This window comes from Neovison vison, chromosome 11, assembly GCF_020171115.1.
Source record: "Neovison vison isolate M4711 chromosome 11, ASM_NN_V1, whole genome shotgun sequence".
Taxonomy (NCBI): domain Eukaryota; kingdom Metazoa; phylum Chordata; class Mammalia; order Carnivora; family Mustelidae; genus Neogale; species Neogale vison.
In genome coordinates this window covers 47,281,661-47,307,193 of record NC_058101.1, presented here as the reverse complement: position 1 = coordinate 47,307,193, position 25,533 = coordinate 47,281,661, and the positions used below count along the sequence as shown (strand labels likewise).

The following is a 25,533-nucleotide window of genomic DNA, read 5'->3' as shown; positions in this document are numbered from 1 at the left end:
CAGCTCCTAGTTTCATTTATCTATTCTCTTTCTCTCTATATTTAAATTTCTATATCACTATTTCTGTTCTAATCTTAATGATTACTCTTCTTCGGCTGATATTAGGCTTTATTTGCTGTTCTCTTTCCAGCTCCTTTAGGTGTAAGATTAGGTTGTATATTTGAGACTTTCCTTGATTCTTGAGGAAGGCCTATATTGCTATATAATTACCACTTATGACTGCCTTTACTGTATTCCAAAGGTTTTGGACTTTCATATTTTCATTTTCATTTACTTCCATGTATTTTTTAATTTCTTTTTAATTTCCTGGTTAACCCATTCATTCTTTAGTAGGATGTTTTTTGACCTCCTCCGTGTATTTGTGGTCTTTCCAAATTTTCTATGACTTCAAGTTTTATAGCATTGTGGTCTGAAAATATGCATGAAATAATCTCAATCTTTTTGTACTGGTTGAGGCCTGATTTGTGACCCAATATGTGATCTATCCTGGAGATTGTTCCATGTGCACTTGAAAAGAATGTGGATTCTGCTGCTTTACGATGAAATACTCTGAATATATCTGTTAAGTCCATCTGGTCCAGTGTGTCTTTCAAAGCCATTGTTTCTTTGTTGATCTTCTGCTTAGATGACTTGTCCATTGCTATGAGTGGGGTGGTAAAGTCCCTTACTATTATTGTATTATTATCAATCTGTTTCTTTAAGTTTGTCATTAATTGATTTATATATTTGGTTGCTCCCAAGTTGGGGACATAAATATTTATAGTTGTTAGATCTTCTTGTTGGATAGAACACTTTATTATGATATAGTGCCCTTCTTCATCTCTTATTACAGTCTTTGTTTTAAAATCTAGTTTGTCTAATATAAGTATGGCTACTCCAGCTTTCTTTTGATGTCCATTAGCATGATAGCTTGTTCTCTACCCCCTCACTTTCAATCTGGAGGTGTCTTTGGGTCTAAAGTGAGTCTTTTGTAAGCAGCATATGGATGCATCTTGTTTTTTATTGATTCTGACACCCCATATTCTTTGATTGGAGCATTTAGTCCATTTACATTTAGAGTAATTATTGATAGGTATGAATTTAATACCATTGTATTACCTATGAAGTCACTGTTTGTGTAGATTGTCTGTGTTTCTTTCTAATATTTGTTGCTTTTGGTCTCTGTTTCCTGCTCAAAGCATCCCCTTAATATTTCTTGCAAAGCTGGTTTAGTGTTCATGAACTCCTTTAGTTTTTGCTTGTCTTGGAAACTCTCTCTCTCCTTCCATTCTGAATAACAGCCTTGTTGGATATAGTAGTTTTGGCTGCACAAAAGAAAGCTGGAGTAGCCATACTTATATCAGACAAAGTAGCCATACTTATATCCAGCCTTGTCGGATATAGTATTTTTGGCTGCACAGTTTTCCCATTTACCATGTTGAATATCATGCCATTTTTTTCTGGCCTGTCAAGTTTCTGTGGACAGGTCTGCTGCTAACAATGTGTGTCTGCCCTTGTAGGTTAAGGACCTTTTGTCCCTAGCTGCTTTCAGAATTCTCTCTTTATCTTTGTATTTTCCAAGTTTCATTATGATATGTCTTGGTGTTGACATGTTTTTGTTGATTTTGAGAGGGCTTCTGTATGCCTCTTGGACTTGAATGACTGTTTCATTCCCTAGATTAGGGACGTTTTCAGCTATAATTTATTCAAACAAACCTTCTGCCCCTTTCCCCTACTCTTCTTCTTCTGAGACTCCTATGATATGGATATTATTGTGCTTTGTGGAATCACTAAGTTCCCTATGTCTGTATTCAGGATCTAATAGGTTTTTTTCCCCCCTCTTCTTTTCAGCTTCATTATTTTCCATAATTTTATCTTCTGTATCACCTGTTTATTCCTCTGCTTCTTCTGTCCTTGTTATGATTACGTCCAGTCAGTTTTGCATCTAGTTATAGTATTTTTTAGTTCAGCTTGACTAGCTTTTAGGTCTTTTATCTCCTCAGCAAGGGTTTCTCTGATGTCTTTTATGCTTCTTTCCAGCCTGGTTAGAATTGCTAGTATTCTTATGAGTGTTGTTCTAAATTCTTATTCAGGTATATTGCTTATATTTGTTTTGAGCAAATCTTTGGCTGTGATTTCTTCTTGATCTTTCTTTTGGGGAGAATTTCTCCATTTTGTCATTATGTCTAGATTATGTCTTTTGCATATTATGAAAGCTTGTTATGTTTCCTGCTCCTGAGAGTACAGTACTAAGAAGGGGGTCATACACTGTCCAGGGCTTGGCACTTCAGGAAGTTTTTCTGTGTGCACTCTGCTGTTGTGTTTTGGTTTCTCTTTCCCACAGGTCAGTCCTCTGCAGAGTTCCTCCTTGCTTGCTGTGAGGGGTCTTCGGACTTTTAACTAGGTGTGCTTTGATTTGTTTGTTAAGATAAGCCTGAAAACAAACAAACAAACCCTGATGTAAGAAAAGAGAAAAGGAAAAGGAACAACAACAACAACCAAAAAAAAAAAAAAAAACAACAAGCAGACAAAATACTATAAGCCTGATTCCGAAGAAAAAGAAAGAAGAAAAAAAAGATTAGGAAAAAAAGAAAAAAGAAAAAAACAGCCTGATCCAAAAAATGAGAAAAGGAAACAAAGCAACATACAAACAAATGAACAAAACATGTAAGCCTGATTCCAAAGAAAAAAGGGGAGGAAAAAAAAAAAAAAAAGTCTGGTCCTATTTCTACCAGAACTGAAACTGATGCTTTAGAACATTCTATGCTTATTTGATTTGGTACTTGCAAAGGGCCTGTGTTGGTCCTCTGGGGGAGAGACTCACTGCATTGGCTCTCAGTCAGACCTGCCCTGGTAAAGATGCCCCTGCCAGGCACAGGGGGCTGAGGTTTGCTGTAAGCAACTCCAGCTTCCACCAGGGGCACTGTGTTTCTCTCTGAAGTCTGATAGTGCTGGTGGGCAGGGTGGGGTGTGGTGGGGAAAATGGCATCACCCTGCTCTTTCTTCCCCATCTTCCCCAGGGAGGGGAAATCAGGGGTGTGATTGTTCAGAAGGCCCTCATAGAAAGGAAAACAATCTGCCCTCCCCGCCCCTGAGGTCCCAGGCTTCTGTCAGATTCCTGCCCTCAATCTGTCTGTGCCCAAGCCATTGTTCTCCTATGTTTTATCTATGGAGTGTGGCTGGGATTCAAAACTCCAAGTCTTTTTTTTTTTTTTTTTTTTAAAGATTTTATTTATTTATTTGACAGAGAGAGATCACAAGTAAGCAGAGAGGCAGGCAGAGAGAGAGGAAGGGAAGCAGGCTCCCTGCTGAGCAGAGAACCCGATGCAGGACTCGATCCCAGGACCCTGAGATCATGACCTGAGCCGAAGGCAGCGGCTTAACCCACTGAGCCAACCAGGCGCCCCCAAAACTCCAAGTCTTAAAGGAGGAGAGCCTCACGGCACTGTGCCTGACACTTCTCTGTCTCAGAAAAGCAGTTGCAGGGCCACACTGGTGCCTGGAGTCTATAGTGAAGCACCGCGAAAAACTGATCAAGTTATCTGCCTTCTAAGTGAGCCTCTGTCCCAGCTTGTTCAACAGCTACTCAGTGGCACCTGGTGGGCCTTTTGTCCTTGGAGAGGCAAGGGACCCTCTTCCAAATGTACTCCAGGAAGGACCATGTTCTCTCCCAGTGCGACTCAAGGAATCCCCACCCACAGCATCTTGCAGGAACCCTACCTGCTGTTCTCCCCTCTCTCTCTGACTTCTCTCTGTGTAAAGGGCTCTCTTCCCTCTATGGCACCATGGCTTTTCTCTTCCCCAATTCGCATCTCTGAACCTTGCATCTCCCTCTAATTGTACAGATTATTTTCTTAATCTTTAGATCAATTTCCTAGTTGTTCAAAATGATTTGATGTTGGTCCAGCTGTGTTTGAGGGATGAAGAAAGCCCAGGGTTTCCTTGTTTCTCAGCCATCTCAATTCTTGCCCTAGTTTAGAGTTTCTAAGTTAGAGTTTCTAAGCTAGAAAAACCACTTGGAGAAGAGTTTTATTAAATGGTTAGCTGACCTAGAAGAACTGTAGCTTCATTTAATCCTGAAATTCTGTGAGTCTTCAGACACAGAAAGATGAAGTCTAGGATTTGCATGAGGCATAGTGAGAAGTGGAGAGGATGGGGCCTCTTTAAAGGGAGTTAAAAGATTGTTGCAACTACCATTTTAGACATACTAGGCCTGGTTGTACTTCATGGAATATTTAGTCTCAGGTTACCTCCCAGCTTCTTGGACTCAGCCACAACATCAGCCACTTTCCTTCTCATTTTCTTTACTTACCAAGTTTAGAAATTTAAGATTGCTAGTGGCTAATGCTTGGATTAAGATTATTCTGTTAGAAGTAGAAAGAAACTGAATTCATGTGTGTGTGTCAGGGGCAGGGACGGTCATGTGTTTTTAGAGTGCAGAATGGTGGAGGATGTCAGAAATGTCAACATAAATAAATGGGTGATGAATATATGCAGGGTAATGTACATGCTTGCTGGATCTCATATATATATATATGTGTGTGTGTGTACACACACACACACGCACACACACACACATATATATATACTTTAAGATTTTATTTATTTGACAGAGAGAGAGAGTACAAATGGTGTGGAGGGGGGTGGGTTGAGGGCAGAGGGAGAGGGAGAAGCAGGATCCACGTTGAGCAGAGAGCTTGGGGGACAGGGGCTTGATCCCAGGACTCTGGGATCATGACCTGAGCTGAAGGCAGAAGCTTAACCAACTGAGCCACCCAGCCACCCCTGGATTTTTTTTTTTATCATATTTTTACTAGCTCTTATAGTGAGTTAGAGGTGTTTTGTTTAAAGAAAATGTTAAATTTTGTTGTAAATGTTTAAAAAACCTCTATCTCTAGTTACTCCCTCCCTGCTAGTCTTTTACATTCAGTCCATTGTCATCTGGATAGCTCATATTTTATAACACAACTTTAATTTTCACTGGAATTCCCAACTAAAAATAATTTTGAAAAATTTTTTATTTAAGACTCACAATAACCTAGTTTAGGTATTACTTTCCCTGTTAAAAAAGTAAGGAACACTGAGATACAGAGAGGTTAAATGACTTGATCTAGTTGAGAGATAATTCAAGGTCTTCTGATGCCAAATACTATCCTCATTTAGTTCCAAATAGTTTTAAAATTGTGCTTTGTTATACCCAAGGACTCAGAAAATGTCCTATTTATTTAAAAATTCTTAATTTGAAAAGTATATTAAGAAACACCACTCTTTCAAATGCGTTGTTACTATATTAAATTCTTCATAATCCACTGTTGTGCTTCCAAATTAACTTGTCTCTAGATAAGTCCCAGGAAAAAAACCTGTTCCTTTCATCCTCTTCATATATTAGAGACACTTATAAATGTGTCATCAATGAGCAAGGATATAATTCTGCACTGGTCTTTCAAAGTATTTGGATTTTGCAGATGTGCACTCATGGTTCATTGTGCAGGTGAGGATATTACTTCAGGTAGTAGGTAGAGTGAAGGTGCATCTGCTCAGCAGAGTCTCCCTTCATGGTGTACTGCCACAATGTGGGACTAGTGAGCCAGTGATACGTCATATGGTAGTAATATCATGATATATGTAGTTCTGCAATCGTAAGCATAAGAAGCTCTGCATCTGATTTTTGTATTTATGAAAACTAGTATCAGTGATTTGTTTTCTTTTTTAAAAGATTTATTTATTTATTTAGAGAGTGATTGGGAGGAGAGGCTGAGGGAAAGGGAGAGAAAGAATCTCAAATAGACTCCAAGCTGAATGTGGGGACTGACACAGGGCTCAGTCCCACAATCCTGAGATCATGACCTGAGCTGAAATCAAGAGTTGGATGCTTAACCGACTGAGCCACCGAGGTGCCCCTTTAGTGATTTGTGTTCAAAATAATTATTTCCAAGTACTCTTCTTTTGAGTTCCTGCAGCAGTTTAATTTGGGAATGTGCTGAGATTGCCAAGAAGGCTATTAAAAGTGCAACCATTTATCTCTGTGTATTAAGACTATTTATGTTGAGCAACCAAAACAAAATACAAAAACAAACTGGATATTGAAGCTATATCACAATAAATCTACACATTTCTAACATAATTATACCTTAGCAATGAGAGAATACTCATTTTCATTGTCTATCAGTATCACTTTCAATGTGTTTCATATAGTAGGGTTTTTTTTTGTAGTGAGGTTTTTAATTGGGTTCAGATTTCATTTGAAAAAATAGTTATGCTGCTAAAACATGTTTGAAAACTGCCTTACCATGTTGTCTTCCTGTCACTGGCCTGCTTTTGATTTTCAAATTTGTCAATTTTTTTTTTTTTTCAGAGTGTGAGTGGGTGTATGAGGCAGAGGGAGAGGGAGAGAGAGAGAATCTCAAGCAGGCTCCATGCTCAGTGCAGAGCCTAATATGGGGCTCAATCCCATGACCCTGGGGTCATGACCTGAGTTGAAATCAAGAGTTGGATGCCCAACCAACTGAACTGCCCAGGCACCCCAAATTTTTCAAGATTTTTATAATTATGTTGATTATAAATTTGGTTTGCCTTTGATTAAAAAATATATCTAAGAGGTCTAGCAATCTTAAAATACTGAAAATGTTTAGAAGGAGTAACCATTTTTTTCTCTTAAAATTCTTTTAATTTTGCTGCCTTAGAGTCATTTCCAAATAAACACTTGTAAAAGAAAGCCTATTTCCTTTTGCTTTGATATTTTGAATAATGAGCAAGGTTTTGCAGCTTTTAAAATCCTAGGGATAACAGACTGGAAATCAGTCTCCTTAATTAAAAATAACTTTTATAAAGTTCCTTGTTTATTTGGGAGAAAACTGGATAAAAAGGATAGAATGTGATTTGATCAATATAATTTTGCCAAGCAACAGTTAATACTGAGTTAATACTTGAGATACAAAAATGAAATCATGGTCCTTTGAATTTAAGAGTCAAAAAGAAAAATAGGTAGGCTGAAAATTACAATATAATCTGATGAGTGCTGTAACAGAAGAACGAACTGTACTATCTTTGTGGGGAAGTGATAGGAACAAATTGATAAAGGAGTTGGTATTTTGAGAGATGTCTTGGAAACTAGTAGGTATTTGTCAGGGTGGTGAGGGAGCACTTGCATCTGAAGAGCAACATGAACAAAAGCCTGGAAACCTTAAAATATGTAACAGTTGGGGGATAATGTTGAATGTAGTTCACTACATAGTGTAGTTCACTATGACTAGAGAGCAGGGTGTCTTGGCGAGAGAAAGTGTGAGAAAAGAGAAGATGTTGTTAGTTTGGTGGAAGAGCAGCTGATGAATTTGGAGAGATAAACTGGTCTACATTGTGAAGGACCAAGTATGCCCTGTTGAAAAATTTAGATTTCTTGTTTATGCTATGGAGATTTGCAGTTAAGAAAGCCTTATGTTTTAGGAAGAAAATGGCAGGGGATGGATTAATAAATGGAGAAATTTGTTCATTTATTCAATAAACATTTATTCATAACTTACTATGTGAAAGTAACTATTCTAAGAACTTGAGCTATTACAGTGAACAGAAAGACAAAGATAACTGTTTTAGTGGAGCTTATCACTTATAATTTAGGATGACAGACATATACCAATAAATATAGTAAGTACATTAATCATATGGCATATAAGGAGATAATAAATATTAGGAAAGAAGGTAGACTAAGGGAGTGTAAAAATGCCAGGTGGGGAGTACCTGCAATTTGAATGAAGTGGCAAGACATGGTTTGGAATCTGTTACAGTGGTTCAAATGAAAAATGATGAGGACTTACGCTTAAGTGTGGGAGTTTAGAATGGAAAGAAGGAATAAATTGGGAGACATATTTTTCTTTTTCTTTTTTGACGCTTTTTATCCTAAAATAAAACACAGAAACTATATAATACAAACCTATAATGTAATCAGTTATAAGATGAATGAACTTGTAACAACCACTCTGGTAAAAAAAAAAAAAAGAAAGAAAGAAAGAAACTTTGCCAGCCACACAGATCCCTCAGTTTGCTCCACCCCATCACAATCACAAACTCCTCCCTCCCAAGCAATCTCATCTTTGTGGTAATCACTTTCCTGAATTTAGTAGCTTTATTTACCAAATGTAGATCCCTCACATGAAGACACTCTAACTTGGTCTTGCCAATTTAAAAAGGTTAAACTTTTTTTTTACTTTTAAACTTTTTTTTTGAAGATTTAGTTTGTTTATTTATTTATTTGAGATTGAGAGGGCTTGTGAGCCAGAGGAGGAGCAGAGGGGAAGGAGAAGGAAGGGAAAAGAATCTCAAGCTGACTGAACGTGAAGCCTGCCGTGGGATGAGTGAATCCTATGACTCTGAGATCATGACCTGAGCCAAACCAAGAGTCAGTTGCTTAACCGACTGAGCCACCCAGGCATGCCTAAAGAAGTTTATTTTGATATCTTTTTAAATCTATAGGTTTTCTCCTTCCCTTTGTTTTCCTTATACTTTATGAGCTGAAGAGCAGAGACATTTGACCTCTAAAAGATTTTATTTATTTATTTCAGAGAGAGACAGTGAGAGAGAGCATGAGTGAGGAGAAGGGCAGAGAAAGAAGCAGACTCCCCGTGGAGCTGGGAGCCCGATGCGGGACTCAATGGGACTCCCGGATCATGATCTGAGCCGAAGTCAGTTGTCCAACCAACTGAGCCACCCAGGCGTCCCGACATTTGACCTTTAGAACAACTTGTTATTGTGGATATTTCTGATTGTACCCTCATGGTGCAGCTTAACATGGTCCTCTGTCCTTTGTATGACTTGTAAATTGACAGCTGGACTAGGGGCTTGATCAGACTGAGGTGTCATTCCTTTGGCCATTACTATTAGCAGTGGAGTGTGTGTTAAGTTTATTAAGAAGCACATAATGTCTGGTTGTCTTTTGCATTATTAACAGCTGTTTCTGCCCAATGCCTAGAATTAGTAATTTATTAGGGGCTGTAAAATGTTGATATTCATTACATCTGTTTTAGTTATTATCTGGAATACTTTTATCAAGAGACATTTCCCCTTATCTATTATTTAGTTATCCTGTGATGCAGTTTCTATAGGAAAGATAAGATACACACCTTTTCCTTGATTTATTGATTTTCAAGGTAATACATTGGTTCTCTGTCATCCTCAGTTTTTATTACTCTATCAGTATTTTCTCCTCAGTATGGCCTTGTCTGGAAAGGGGTGCTGGTTGGCCAGTGTCAAGAATTCATAGGTCCTAGGCTGCCACAGTCTTTTCAGACCTCATCTGCTTTATTCACTTAGGCAAAAACCCCTCTCAGTTTTAGCTCCTGTTCTAAAATTGGCCTTTGATATGTTCCAGTGAAAACAGTATTGGCTATTTTGGGGTCTTGCTGTTTTCACATCCATCACATATCCCACTGCTTCCTTCTGCTTTTTCCTGCACAAATGCTAATACCATACAGGTCTGTAGCTGTTGGTTTGTCCCCAACTGTTTGTATTTTAAGTTTTATCATGAAGTTTTTTAAATATTTTCCATGGGATTTGGGTTTTCCTATTGAGCTGCTTGGTCTGTTTTTATGTGGAAATCAGGGAGATTAAAAAACAAACAAACAAAAAACCAAAACCAAAAACCCACCCAAACCAAAAAATAACTCACTGCTTCCAATGCCATCTTCCCAGAAAGGGGTTGAATCTTTGTGGAGTTAGAGTGGAATCAAGAATAACTGAAATTTCTGACTTAGAAGATCTGGTGCATGGTGATTTCATAGATGAGGATTAAGAAATAGAAGAGAAGGAACAAATTATGAGTGGAAGATAAGATCTGGTTTTGATTTCTTAGGTTTAAAATGCTTATCATGAATTATCCTAATATTAATACCTTCTTAAGGAATAGACTTTTAGAATTTGATGAAAAGAACTAGGTAAAAGAGCAACACTTTGAAAATAATCAAAGACATTATAAATGGGAGAAATTACTACTTTTTGTTAAAATTACACTGTGAAAAACCAACAGAATAGGAAGCATGCACTTGAAGATAAAGGAGACATTAGTGAACTAACAGTTTTATGTGCTTTCCATAAATATGCGTAGCAAATGAAGGTGTGCATTGAGCAAGACATTTACATTGAGGAAGACAATTTTTGAAGGTCTATATATAAGGGAGGCAACTGGGTTTTTGGTCATTAGGTATAAATGCTACCGTATATGTTTGATATAATATTAAGAGAATTTATAAAATCTGAGTATTTTTCCTATTAGAAAAATAGATGTTAATTATTCACAAAGGTAAAAATCCTAGGTAAAAATGTTAAGTATTAGACTGCAGTGTACCATCCCAGATACTGTATTTTAAGAGTAGGCGGAAAAAGTTTTCTCTCTTAAGAGCTATTCTAGATAATTCTAAAGTGCTCTGGCTTCAAAAATGAATTTTAAAAATTGTATGCACATTTAGACACTTCTTTTTAAAAATTTTCCTTCATATCAAACAACCCAATGGCTTCCTTTTGACTTCTGTCTTTTCCTTTCTTCTTTTTCTTCTTTCTAAAATTAGGCCAGTCTTCAGAGACCTGAGATTAAACTTCAGTCACTAAAAGAAGATATTAAGGAATTCTTTAAAATATCAGGTTTGTAAGTTGCTCCCCCACCCTAATTCTTTAAGGCAAAATAAGAAAATACTTTATTTGGAGGGAATATTTTATCCTTAAACTTCCAATTACTTATTCAAAATTGTGAAACAGTGGCTGGATAGGTTTCTGTTTGAGGAGAATTAGAACTTTCAGATATTTCAATAAAATGCTGCAAAAATCCAGGAACGCTGTGGGAATCACTGCATTAAAGTAATCAGTTTTGAATGCTGCTTATTATTTCCTGATAAAAATACATCCTGAATGTATGAAGAGACCCCCTCCCTAAGTACTTCCTCTTTTACTTTTTTTTTTTTTTTAAAGATTTTACTTATTTATTTGACAGACAGAGATCACAAATAGGCAGAGAGGCAGGCAGAGAGAGAGAGAGAGGAAGGGAAGCTCTCCGAGGACCCTGGAATTACGACCTAAGCCAAAGACAGAGGCTTTAACCCACTGAGCCACCCAGGTGCCCCATGCCCTCTCTTATTTTCATTTGTGGCTTCTTTTTCTTCTATACTTCTTTCCCTTCTATACTTTTTTCCCCCCTCCTCTTTTCTATCCTTTCACAGAAATGAAAATCCTGATTTCTTTTAGAACAAGAAAAAGTTCCCTATTCTAACCTTCGCACATGGAAATTGAGATGTTAAGTGGTTTACTTACCCAGAAGAGTTCTAATTAGCAGCCAAGCTCATTGGTCTGATGGTACCTCATAGTAATGTTCGGGTTTTTTTTTGTTTTTTTAAATTTTTTTATTTATTTGCAGCGTAACAGTATTCATTGTTTTTGCACCACACCCAGTGCTCCATACAATCCGTGCCCTCTCCAATACCCATAGTAATGTTTTTGTTCTTCGGGAGTTTATTGACTAGTTAGTTGTAACTAATTACTTATGATATATCTTTGTCAAGGGTCTGGCTATTTCTTGCCCTTCCCTTGGTACATTCCTGATAGACTGGTAGTACAGTAGCCAGTACTGTTTTGGTATTCACTGGGTACCTTAGCAATGGAAGAAGGATTTCTCCCATCTTGAGAATATGATGCAATAGTTTTACCTAAAAAATAGTGTCATACTGATAATTTTGTACTCAGTATTTGCCAACAGAGTGAATGTATAGGAAATAATTCCTTAATAACACACAGCAATTGGCAATTGATAGTTCTTCCACAAATGAATATAATGTTAGATAGAGTCTTAGTGAGATAAATTTAATTATGTTGTATGCTTATTTTTAAAACTAATATGTTCATATATTTTATTCTTTTTTAAAAAATAGGTTGGGAGAAGAAACTTCAGAATGCTGTTTATAGTGAACTGAGTGTGTGAGTTTTTCCTACGTATTTTGAGATACTGTTATGTTTAGCTGTATTTACTTTGTAAGTAATGAATATAGTATTGCTATGTACACTCATTATATTGTTATTTTTCATTAGTATTTATATAACATTTCATGTAAGTTAATACATTTAAAAATCAAAGTCTTGCCTGAGAATGAATAATTAATAAGTGTTGTTTTTTACACCAATATTTTTATATTAACAATTCATTTATCTAGTATAGTAAGGGAATTAAGCTAATATTTCAGATAACTGAAGCTTATCAATATTCTTTTTATTATTGCCATTTTGGATATTACCCTTTTTCTATCTTTATAAAGCAACCATTCTAAATATAAAATATAATTAACTTCCCCCCCTTTTTTTTTTTTTGCAAAATTGGTGTTATTAGGAAAAATCAATGTTTTTGTTAATGTGGACTTGCCCTCAGAGTGTGTTGAGGTGTATATAACTATTTGTTATTTTAAAGAATAAAGTTGTAGAGTTAGCTTTTATAGTTTATTCAATATCCCATTATTCATCACTTATTCATTGAGCACCTACTATGTGCTAGCACTGTGCTAGGCACTGGGAATATAGTATAGAACAAGAAATCAATTCCTACATTCATGGAGTTTATAGTCTAATGGAGTTCTTATGTCTTTTTCTTTTCTTTTTTTTTACTGCTATCAATGTGCTTATGTCTCTAGCATTCCCTAGATTCTAACACTTCTGTTTATAATTGCCCCTTCTAATCTGCTGTTAACTAGGAAACAAGATAACCCAGTTTATCAAGATTGTTTTTAAAAATAAAGAGACTCAGATGAAGGCCTGTGGACCTGTGCTTAAACCCACATTTAAAAAACTAGTATTTACTTCTTTGCTTATCACCATTTTCCCAAAAGATTTACAAATTCTTAAATAATACTATATTTAAGTGCTATCTGTTAATGGAAGTTGACTGTGACCATACCCCTGGTACTAGTCACCAAGGTGTAGATGTTTATCATGATAAGTAAGGTCTTAAATGTACAGTATGTATAGAGATGGCACAGGTTACTTAAACTAATATAGTTTATATATACAGTTTATAACTTAGTTTATAGTTTAATATAGAACATAGTGATTTATCTCTGCCTATTACACAGAAAGCTTGTAACTTTCTCTTTATGTCCAGTATTGGTGGAATAAAAGCATCTGGTTCTGTGTAATTACAAACAGTGAATTCTCATCTGAGGAGATATTACTGGTGATTGCTATTTTTGTCTAATCCATTCCTGAAAATTGTTCTGTGAGTGAACAGTGAGTGCCTTTTTACTTGATGGGAAGGACAATATTTCATTCATTGTCTTATTTTCAGTATCCTAATAGACATTAAATAAATATTTTTTAATAAGTTGTTGGGATTTTTGAAGGAGTAAGTAATACCTTTTTTACTCACTTGGGTTCTGCAGAAATTGAGAAATAACGTAAAACATAAAGGCAAATGGGTGATCAAAATTATACTTTTATTACTGGTGAAGACTAGATAAGAGGACATAGCTTAATGCAAAAGCAAAATGAGTCCTTTAACTGAACTCCAAAATTAAATAGACTTACTTTCTAGTTAAATAACATTGGTGGGCATGGTCAGTTTATTATTCCAAAATTTAAAAGTTGGATAAGGCACTATACCTCTTCTGTGGTATAACAAGTAAAGCCCTCGAGAGAAGCCAAGAATGTTACAGTAATGGAGCTCTTTTCACAGGGAAGGACTCATCCAGGGTGGAGAAGAAGTGTTTCCACTAACATAAATCAGAAGAATAAAGTGGACTTAGTATATTGTGTTGCATTTTTCATTGGCAGAAATCATTAGATGGACAAGTGAAGAATGCAAAAAGTAGAGTAGAAGAATTCACTAGGTTAAGTAAAAAAAATATGCTCTTACCTAATAAAGGTGTAAACATATGAACTATACAGATGATACATGAAAATTGTTAACTTCATTTTAGAAAACATGACAAAGATTTTTGTCCAATTCTTGTTTAAAAGAGAGAGAAAAAATTTTGTATTCTATTATTTACCTGAAACTTTAATAGTAGGCTAGGTTAGTTCTTCCCACTTCATATTGACTACTTAATTGGAGCACCTGGGTTCAGTCTGTTAAGAGACTGACTCTTGGTTTTGCCTCAGGTCATGATCTTGGGATCACGGGGTCAAGCTTATTTAATTATTGTTGTGTTAATAGTTAATATTTAATAGGTAATTTACATGATTAAATGATATTTATGTAAGCACTGTGCTAAGCACTTTAAATATATTGCCTTATGGAATGTTATCTTCACAACAACTCTGTGATTGTGGAATTTTTTATTACAGCCATTTTACAGAAGAGAAAACTGAGGCTTAGTTTTTTTTCATTTGTGAATGGGGAAAGATGATTTATTTAGGTACATGGAGTATAGATTTTAGTGGAAAAAACAATTAGCTAGAAATAATTAGTTAGTGAACCTGTTTTAGAGATTGGATTGAACAAGTTGCTTTTTCTATTCCAGATGTGTTTCCTTTGGACGTTTGAGCATTTTACTCTTAAGTCCTGGGATAAGTATAATTAAACTTGGTATATCATAAACACTTTATGTGTTGGTGTCCCACTTTGAATGAGACATTTCTTGAAAATTCAGTGTATGGTTCTTGAGTATTGGAACATGGTTGCTTTGCTGTAGGTACAAGTGTTAAGACTAATTTTGATAGGAGTTATTTGTTCCTATGAAAGAGACTGGAATCTCTAAGTAAATGTTGAACTATTATGTTTTCCCATTGTGCTTTCTGTGATTTCATGTAACTCTGTGTCTCAATCATTATATTCCAACCATTCTGGCTTTTTCTGATTTTTAAACATTCTAAATGTTCCTAACTCAGGGTCTTGCCTGGAATGTTCTTCCCCTAGATCTTTGTATGGTTGGCTCCTTCTCACTTATGTCTTAGTTCAAGTATTAGCTCCCATAGACACCTTTCCTTCCAAATCACTTCTGTCTCATTACCCCACTCTCATTTTCTCATGGCATATATTACTACCTGATACTGTTCCATCAATTTGTTTCTTTTTATAATTATTGACTGTCTTTCTTCACTAGAATGTTGGGTATATGAGAACAGGGGATATTGTCTCAATTGCCACTGTATGCTTAGTACCTAGAATGGCTCAAATATTTGTTGAATAAATATTTTCTTAATAAAAACAAGATATTTTGAATATAAAGTTACATAGAAAACAGAAAGAACCCATAAGACATTAACATTTTAAAATTTTATTAAATACGTGGAGTATATATTAGAACATGGCTCTTTTGAAAGATAGTATTTATATTATCATTTCAACTATGTAAAAAATATATAATCATATTGAAAAGGAAATTGGGAGAAATGAAAACAGTTGATATGTTAGCAAGTTCATGGATTTTTATTCAGCCTTAAAAAATTCCTGTAAATGTTAACAATATTTTTATGCTAAAAGTAACAGCTCTGACAATTTTTACATGAGCATTTACAAAGCTCAGTGATTTTAAAATTACCTCAAATTATGAATTCAGATTATTGTGCAATTCAACTTTTTTTAACAAGTGATTAAATTTCTAATCTAAAACTATAATACTAGTAGGATAAGAATGCTTTATTATGTTGTTGTGCCTTCTATAAACACAAAATATTGCTAACAGATATTCTAGTTCACTTATGACATGGACCACAGAGGTAAGTAATTTCTAACAAAGAAAATTAATTATTTATCAAGGTAATGCACAATATTTAGCAGCCTCTTTTTGTCCATAGGTTTCCTTTACCTAGTCACCCTGCTGCACCTCCTGAACATCTGAAAGAACCTTTGGTTTACATGAGGAAAGCACAGGTTGGCTATCGTTCATTTCAATTTTATTTTTCATGCCAAGTTGTATAATACAGAATGGAAGATCCTTATGGATATCAGGAGTATATATTATCCATTGTATAGTAGCCCGGGTAGGACCCACTCCGGCAATCTGAATAGTATTTACATGCTCTTCCTTTTTACTTTCAGTAACCAAGAAGCACACGTACATAACTACAGTTATCCTGAAAATGTTGAGTAGAAGGAGAAAAAATAATGTACCATACTGGCCTAAAATTGTAAATGTGATAAAAGTATTATGTGACCATTTATTTCTCATGCTCTGTGATAGTAAAAGAATGAGATGGCAATGAACTGATTCACTCTTCCTTTAAAATATTGGCTTTTGAAGCCAGTGATACTAATACTGTATTTGAAATTCGTTTGTCTCACAGCAGGCTGCTATTTACTAACTGTATTCTGTCACAGAACTCAAATGAACCTACTGAAACAACTAAAATTCACTTTAAAAATGAAATTTTACACAGAAAACTGTAAAGAACTGTTAAAATAGAAACACGTTCTGTCACATGCCCTTGACCTCTAGACTGTTTTTCACTTCAGCAGGGCCTCGTGCACCTGCCTATGAAGTAGCCTATGAGGTAGCCTCTGAGGTAGCCTCTGCGAGCCTTCCTCAAGGCACTGAGTGTGACTCTCTGCCACTGCCAAGGTGTTTAATGGGCACCACAAAGTGGATCTTTCTCAATCATAGTCTCAGAGATTATCATGAAAAGTTTAAAATAATATCCCAAAGAACTTCCATGAACCCATCACTCAACCTCAGTTATCACAGTGGTTCGTTTTGCTCCTGGGAAATAATCTGCTGCTTTGAATTATCATCATTCAAGCAGTGGATGTGTGGCAGCTCTTTTATTTCTCAACTTTTATTTTCATTTAAAAAGCTCTCAAAATCAGATGGTGAAAGGAAGCAATAACATGAAGATATTTGAGGAAATATGTAATATATTCTTATCTCTGGGTGGCACCTTTATTTAGGTCTAGCAATCAGACAGTATTATTGATATGTCATAAAGCATAATCATTAAATGATACATGTGTGATAAGATAGTTTGCTCTTTTGTTATAAAGATATAAACTCAAAAACGTAAAAAGGTTGGGTATGAATATTTTTTTGGTGAAATTTGAAAATTTCCAAAGGGAACCAGTTTTAGCGTATTAAGTGTGAGAAAGAAGTTACTAAAGTTATTTTCCTATCATGATGGAAAAGAAGTAGTAGAGAGGTAAATAATAGGTCCATTCTTCAAGCCTACTGCAGTTGCTGAGAACACATATGATGGGTAAGTATATGTATTGTGTATATATTATGCTACTCCTCTCTTTTCTTCCCAGACTTACCCACTAACTCAGGGGTTGGTACACCATAGCCCCTGGGCCAGATCTGCCCTGCCGCCCATTTTTGTACAGCTGGCAATCTAAGACTATTTTATTTTACATTTTCAACTGGCTGAAAAGCCCGCAAAATAATAATATCTGTGACCCATGAAAATTATAGGAATTAATAAAATACACTTTATTGGAAAATAGTCTTGTTCATTTATTTACACATTGTCAGTGGGTGCTTTCACACAACAATGTCAGAGTTTAGTAGTTGCATAGATACCTTATGACCTGCAAAGTCTAAAATGTTTGCCACTTGTCTTTTTACAGGAACCTTGTCAATCCCCGTACCACATTTTTCATTCTTTAAGGGCAGGGATTGTGTTTTTTAATTCTCGGCATCCGGTACAGTGCTTCGCCCATGGAACACGATTTATTGAAATAATTGATTCTTTAACTGTAGTCACACTAAATATGTCCTCTACCAGTTAGTGTCTGCCTATCTTTTATTTGTTCTCGCAGAGTCATCTAGTTCTTAAGCTCCCTGTTGTATTAGGCAGTTCTCACCTCTTTGCACAAAAGCTCATTAGTCTGAATGGCGTAAGTACCACTCCATCAGTGTGCCCCCTTGCACCTCATCGCTTCTTTCCCCGTTTGACTTCTGTTCTGTCTGCCTTTCCAGTCCTCAGCCTATGGCTCCTTCCGTCATCTGCTTTCTTCTCCCTAACTGTGAAATTACTTAGGAAAGTCACATGAATTGTGTATTTACCATCAGTTTAGTTCTAAATCCATTTATTTGTCCTTCAGTGGATTCATTTTGCTTCTTGTCAATTATTTTATTATTCATCATGCCTTACCTGCTTTCCGGTTAGATTTTCCCAGAATTTTTCATGCTGGTGTAGCCCCTAATTCTACTTCTCTCTCATTTTAAATGTTTAAATGCTTTTAATATTTGCCACTTAGTTTATTAAGAACATTCAGGTCATCTCATTCAGATTTCCACAGCTTCCCTCTTCTTTGCCGCCACATCTTTTTTGCCTCTAATCCTCTATAATCAACTATCTACTGTACATTTCTTCTGTGAGGTCAAAATCAACATGTCTAAAACTGAATTTATTACATTGTTCCTAAAATGAGCATCTCTTCCTGACCTTCTATTTCTATTAATTTATCATTACTATAGTAATTTAGACTTGAAATATCTCTGATCTCTGTTTTCTATATCCAAATAGTCATTAAGTTCTACAAATTATTTCTTCCCATAGTCTTATAGCCTCTCCTTCCTTTTTATCATCAAGACTATTACCATGGTGGTCACAGTGATGATGAGGAGGACTACTGCCTTTTATTGAGTGCTAGCTTTGTTTCAAACATTAATTCACATCCTTGTCTTATTCTTACACCTCCTGATTTTCAACTTGTCTCCCGCCCCATCATCATATATACTCTTACTACAATTAATTTTAGGTACAAGCAGGTGAAACCTTATAATGTATCTCACTGCCTTCTCCCAAATGTTCAGTGACTACCAATGTCTAACAAGTTCCTACTCCAAAGCTCAACATTTAAGAATTTTACTGTTTGTCCCTAGCTTCCCCTTCCACTTTATCAATCTCTACTGTCTTATAACTGTTCTGTGTGCCCTGCCAAGTGAATCATTTTGCCTTTTCCTCTTGCATCTTTTAACACTTTCCTCATTTCGTTTTCTTGTCCCAGAAAGCTCTTCCTGCCTGCTTAGCATTATGAAAATCCATCTAATTTGTGAGGGTCAACTCAGAGGACATTCTTCTCTGTGATAGTTGTCATCCCCATTGAAAAGGACCTCTCCCTCTTTTGGACTCTTGTAGCACACTATCATTTTACAGTTTTTATCACAAATTGTGTTCTGTTAGAGCAATTTCTGTGTACATCTTTTTGGCTTTTGTTATAAGCCTCTTGGAAGCAGTAACAATTTAAAAACATTTTTGTTTACCCATTACATCTAGCATACTGACCTTTAAGTAGCAAGAACTTGGGAAGTTTATGTGAAATTAATAGTAAAGGTGCTTGTCATCTCTTCTACCAATTATTGTGATATTCATTTAAAAGATCTTTACTGAATGCCTGCTAAAAGACACTACTATGTGCTAAGAAGATTCAGAAATAAACTAGATATAAGGCACTTGGGTGGCACAGTCGGTTAAGCATCCAAATCTTGGTTTCAGTTCAAGTCATGATCTTAGGGTTGTGAGATTGAGCTCCATGCTGTGCTCCATGCTCAGTGTGGAGTCTGCTTAGGTTCCCCTCTCCGCCTCCCTCTGCCCTTCCCCTCAGCTTGCTCTCCATCTCTCCCTCTTTCTCTCTAATGAATAAATAAATCTTAAAAGAAAGAAAGAAATTAAATAAAGATTCTGCCTATGGGTAACTCATGGTTTAATCATTGAAAGAAGACGTGGGCATAAATAGTTGGAGTGTAAGGTAGGAAGTGCTATGTGCTATGGGGGAGCTGGCTAAAACATTCTGTAGGAGTGCTAGGGAGGACCTGGGCGTAGGTGGTTCCTTATTAAGTTGTTCTTTACAATCAAAAAGAACTTTAAAAAAAATAAGTATTTCCTTCTACTTTTATTCATTAAACAAGTCAGCAGAAAATATATTGGAACTGGTGCCTGGAAAATTTTGATTTTTTTTCTATTAAAGTTTCATGAGTTATTTGAACTTTACTCTGCTCTTAATTGTGTCTTCAGAGTTGGATGTAAATCAACTTTCTACAGGTTTTGGCAAGCTAGATTGGTGTTCAGTTTTCTGGGTTGATGAGGGAAAGAGGTTTCTTACAGTGCATCAGCATTTCCCAGAGTGTTTTCTACTGAATACTAGCCCTGAGAGATGCTCCACAAAAAAGGGTTCCATGGACAAATGAGTTTGGAAATTGAGGCCCATACCACCTTCCTCTTGGTGAACACAGTTTAATTAATTAATTAACTGATTGATTAAAAATTCATGGCTTTTATTTGTATTTATTTTTTATTGAAGTATAGTTGACACACAGTGTTACATTAGTTTCAGGTGTTGAGCACAGTTTCGGGTATATCCCATAGTGATTTGATGAGTCTATGCACATCACGATGCTCACCAGAAGCTTAGCTGCCATCTATCATCATACAGTGCTATTATGGTTACATTGACTATATTCCCTGTGCTGTACCTTTCACTCCTAGAATCACAACTTACTTTATGATTTTTTAATAGACTTGATTTTTTTAATTAAATTTATTTATTTTCAGCATAACAGTATTCATTATTTTTTCACCACACCCAGTGCTCCATGCAAGCTGTGCCCTCTATAATACCTGCCACCTGGTACCCCAACCTCCCACCCACCCCCCGCCACTTCAAACCCCTCAGATTGTTTTTCAGAGTCCATAGTCTCTCATGATTCACTTCCCCTTCCAATTTCCCCCAACTCCCTTCTCCTCTCTAACTCCCCATGTCCTCCATGCTATTTGTTATGCTCCAAAAATAAGTGAAACCATATGATAATTGGCTCTCTCTGCTTGACTTATTTCACTCAGAACTTTTTTTTAAAGCATTTTTGAGACTTTGGGCTTGTTTAGGCACTTCAACAGATAGAGCCTGAAAAAAGTTATCTATGAGTGGAGTTGAAGTGGACCCAAGTTTATCTCATTCAACCTCTGAAGTTCATGTCCCTTTGCTTGAGTACTTCTGAAAACAGGGAACTCACGATTTCACTAACTTAAACCATTTCAGTTAAGTTTTTCTTTATATAATAGGATAAGTGATATGAATTCAGGAATTGGACTTTTTCATTTTTTTATTTTTTAAAAGATTTTATTTGTTTATTTGAGAGAGAGTATGAGAGAGAGAGTGAGCACAAGCAGTGTGGAGGGGCAAAGGGAGAGGAAGAAGCACACTCCTCGATGAGCAGGGAGCCCGATGTGGACTTGAGCCCAGGACCCTGGGATCATGACCTGGGCTGAAGGCAGACACTTTACCGACTGAGCCACCTAGGTGCCCAGAGACTAGATTTGTAATCTTTATGCAAATTTTATTTTTATAGCAATGACTGAATTAAAATTCCTTTTTTTTTTTTTCCCAAAATAAGCTTTCTTGTATTTCCTTCCACCACAGTCTGAAGTGGGGGAAGCAAGTGACAGAAGGTTTATTAGAAGAGATGATATTTAAGCTGAGACTTGAAAGTTGAATAAGATTTATTCAGATAAGTTGAGGATAGGACATTGGGGGTGGAAGAAGGTTATACTGTTATAACTAACAATATATAATTGTTAATTCATTGATCATGAATAAGGTGCTCAAATGTGTTCTATTTAGGTCTTGGATTTAAGAGAAGTATTTACAGTTAAAAAGAGAGAGAGAGATCATTGAAAATAAACGAATAAATGGGATTATTTTGTCAGCATTTCATATAATTTATGAAGACTATTCTATTACTCCTGAAAAGCTGTTTGTAAATATTTAGTGACTTAAGGCTTATACGTTTCACACAGCTATATATTTCTCCTACAGATAAATGCTTTTTTGTTCATTCATTGATTAGGCTGTTGTATCAAATTTTTTTTTAAATGCTTGCAACATTACTTAGAGTAGAAATCGATTCAATCATTGAGCATCTATTATGTGCTAGACAAAGTGTGATTATGTGATGATAGGTGAAAGAAGGGGTGCTGTGAGAGACTATAAGCAAATGCACCTACTACTATCTGGGGGGAGGGACCAGGAAGAGAAATCTTAATAGAGATGAAGACCTGAGAAGCGAGTAAGATTTATTCAGATAATAGGAAAAAATATGTTAGGGATTGGAGTAGAACGTGGAGAATATATTCCAGATAAAGAGGGTAATGTATTTAAATGTGTCTGTTAAAGAGGAAGCTGTGAACAATAATAGCTATAGTAAAAGCTATCGATTATTGAATGATTATTATCATCATCATTATTATGTCACTGTTCCAGGCACTTTACATCTTTAAGCTTTATAAAAACCACATAAAAGAGCTATTATACTTTTATTGCCTGGATATAACTGTCCATTATCAATGCTGTTATATATAGTTCTCTTCTCTTCTCTTGTTCTAAATTTTGAAGCTTTGGTATTATTTTATTTTGGTTTCAGTGAGCATTTTGGTTTCAGTGAGCCAGAAGTGGCCTCTAGGCATGTTTTAGTAAAAAGACCAAAAAAAAAATTATGACAATTTAGCTTGTTGTTAAAAAGAATAATTTACTAAAACATGGTATACATGGGTAATCAGTTTATGACTGGCTATTAAAAATAACTTATTTCAAGCTTAAAAGAGATATGGAGGCTGGAGAAGAAGGTAATCAATGCTGCAAAAAACCCAGTAAGACAAATCCATATTGTAACACATTCTAAAAGATAACTGGCCTGGACTCCTCAATAAAGTCAATATCATGAAAGAGAAAAGAACAAAGAGACTCTAGATTCAGCTACATGGAAAGTGACATAACAACGAAATGTAATGTAATACATGCATTTTTAATGGATTATGGATTTTAAAAACTATAAAAGATATTTTGGGGACAACTGGAATAGTTTGATAGTGGACTAGGTATTAGATGTGTGAAATATTAACACTAGTTTTCTTAGGTGTGATAGCAGTATCGTGGTTATTATTGTAGGAGAAGGTTCTTATTAGAACATGCATGGTGAAGTATTTAGGACTGAAATGTCTTGTTTGGAAAAATCACAATATAATAATTCCTATAAAATTCCATTTTTTACTAGGTTATTAATGGGATTTCTAAGTATCAAACATTTACAAAATGCTTAAAAGTAATTTACCTTTTTATTACCTGCTATTTTTTCTTATAATATGAGTTGTTGATTTTTTTTTTTTTTTTCCTAACCCCATTGCCACCCTTCCCCCTAGAACACAAGTTTTATGAAGACTGAGACCTTCTGTTTATGGCTTAGTTCACAGCACTAAGGGTAGTATCTAGCACATAGTAGGCAGTAATCAATATTTATTGAGTGAACTAATGAATAAAGTTAACCAATCTCAACCAACCTCACCATTTCTATATAACTCGTAATAGCTTTAATTTTTAAATGATTAGTTTTGGTATTATTAACCAGAAACAATAATCACTTATTTTTTTATATTTTAGGGAAGTTGGGAAAAAAGAATTTTGAAGAGTTTAAATAGCATGTGCACTGAACTGAGTATCCCATTGGCACGAAAGGTAATTTTAACATTTAAGTATTTTATTGTGAATCAAATACTAGGAGTACCATGAAGTTGTAACTGTTAGGCAGTTGTTTTTTTTAACCAGTATACCAGTTTATATTGAAACAAAATTCTGTAAAAGGCCACCTACGTGGGTATATTCTATATAGATTTCTATTACATATATTGTAATGCTTTTCGTAATGAACATATCTTGAGAATAAATAAAAATACAATATATAATCTACGTATAGATTATTTAGAAATCTGGCTATAAAGGTTATAAGTGTTATAAATGGTCTTTAAGAATTTTACTTACCTTTGGTCTCCTTACATTTGACTAATTAGCACAATAACCATATTTTTTGAATCGGAGATGGGGTTGAGGCATACTATCATCTTGTAATAGCCAGTATGGTACCATCTTTCAGTATTAACATAGAGAATGAAATGACGATTTGTCATCTCTCTGTTGAACTATTTAGTTCTAATAATAGTATTATTAGATCTAATTCTCAACATTTATCTGTCACTGTTGCGGCCAGTGCGACGACACCAGCAGGGTCGAGAGAGTAAGAGAATGGAGAGAGAATAAGACTTGTAAAGAAATGAGGACAGGAGGGACACAGTGGTTGCTGTCCAAGCAGTGCCAATTTTATTCAAGGCTGTGAGGCATTATACAGCCAACAGAAACAATTATAAGGAAGTATCTATTTTCGGTTGATTCTTCATACACACGTAACATTCACATGAAACCCCTTAAGCTTTTACGAAACCCATTTCCCAAGCACTGGTAGTGGATCTTCTGACGCCAGTAACTTTTGTCTACTTAGCTAATCTTTAACTAGCAATTCACGAGCTTACAATGGTGCAATTTATAATCCATGCAAGTACTGGGTAATCTTGTAACAGTTAAATGTGCAACCCAGTTTTGCCTCTTAATACATGTAGGCAGTCACGTCAGCGAGTCTTAGGGTCCATAGCTCAGGCTCTTTCTCAAGCGCAACTCAACTGATGATTCAGGAGGACGAGTCAGCTCAGGCTCTTCTCAAGCGCAACCTAACTGATATTCAGGAGGCACGAGTCGGGGCCTGGTTTGATCCCTCGCCTCTAGCTGGGTCCACGGCTGCCTACATGTCACTATGGGTTTTGAGCGGGGAGAGATAAAGAGGAAAAGAAAAGCCACTTGAGGAATGCTCAAGATTCTTTCTGACGGCTCCTGAATAGGAAAACACAAGTTTCTCTTCACTTTATTCTCCCTACCTGCTATTTATTCCTTGTTGTGGGACAGGATATAGTGGATGAACTTTGGGTAATACCCAAGGACAAGTCACTGAAGGCACCAGAAGGATGGTGTAAAAAGCAGATAAATTTATATGGAGAACTATAAAGTTCTCGATATAAAGTCGAAGTATATAGTATTGGGCAATGTACTGTCTTTCATATAGGAAGATGATGCTACTGACTCGGAGTCACACTGTCTTTGCCAGTCCCCCTTACGATGCCTTTCTGAGGTTGCTAGATGGGGTAAGAGATGGAGTATGTGGCTGAGGAGCAGTATTTCTTTGTGAAATTTACTGTCCGGTAGAGATCATTTACCTTCTTTTTGGGGGGGCTCATTAGTATCACGTTCCACCTGAGCCATTCAAACTAGATATAATAGTTTAAATAACAGTAATTTAAGAGTAATTCCAACAAAAGTTCTCCGTGTGTAGTAAAATTATTTTTTTCTTCTATTATGGTAGCTTATTCAAACTTTTCGGTAAGTTATTGGTTCTTATTTTTCAGCTGCATTGCTAAACTTCACAAAATGAAACCAATTTTAAAATTACCTTTTTTAGAGGCCAGTTGGAGAACAGAAAGAACTTCTCAATAAATGGAATGAAATGGGAACTGATGAACCAGGTATATGAACAACTTTTTTCAAAATGTGGTAGTAGGAAACAAATTGCGTTCTTAATTCTGGGTCCAAAATAACAATCTTAACAATTCTTTTGGAAAGATAGCAATTTTCCTTCCCTGCTAATTACTATCCTCTACTTTTATTGCTTAAACTCCTACTTTGCAGTTTAAAAATTCCTAACTTTGACCAATGCTTTGCATTATTTCGAGAGTATTTAAATCAGTTATCCTTTTTTAAAGCAGCATTTGAAAACATCTTTATAGAAAAGT

General features: G+C 35.7%; 1 protein-coding gene across 4 annotated transcripts in view; it reads left to right on the top strand.

Annotated features, from left to right (window-relative positions):
• Positions 1-25,533, top strand: part of TBC1D19 (TBC1 domain family member 19) — a 157,196-nt gene that overhangs the window by 33,728 nt on the left and 97,935 nt on the right. For 3 of the 4 annotated variants that reach the window (XM_044225830.1, XM_044225829.1, XM_044225831.1), the window contains exons 2-6: positions 10,533-10,605; positions 11,883-11,928; positions 15,733-15,808; positions 23,303-23,377; positions 25,203-25,266. In XM_044225830.1, the coding sequence (XP_044081765.1) occupies positions 10,533-10,605; positions 11,883-11,928; positions 15,733-15,808; positions 23,303-23,377; positions 25,203-25,266 (334 nt within the window). Of the gene's footprint in view, positions 1-10,532; positions 10,606-11,882; positions 11,983-15,732; positions 15,809-23,302; positions 23,378-25,202; positions 25,267-25,533 lie in introns of all 4 variants that reach the window. The other variant, XM_044225832.1, reaches the window with a different exon arrangement.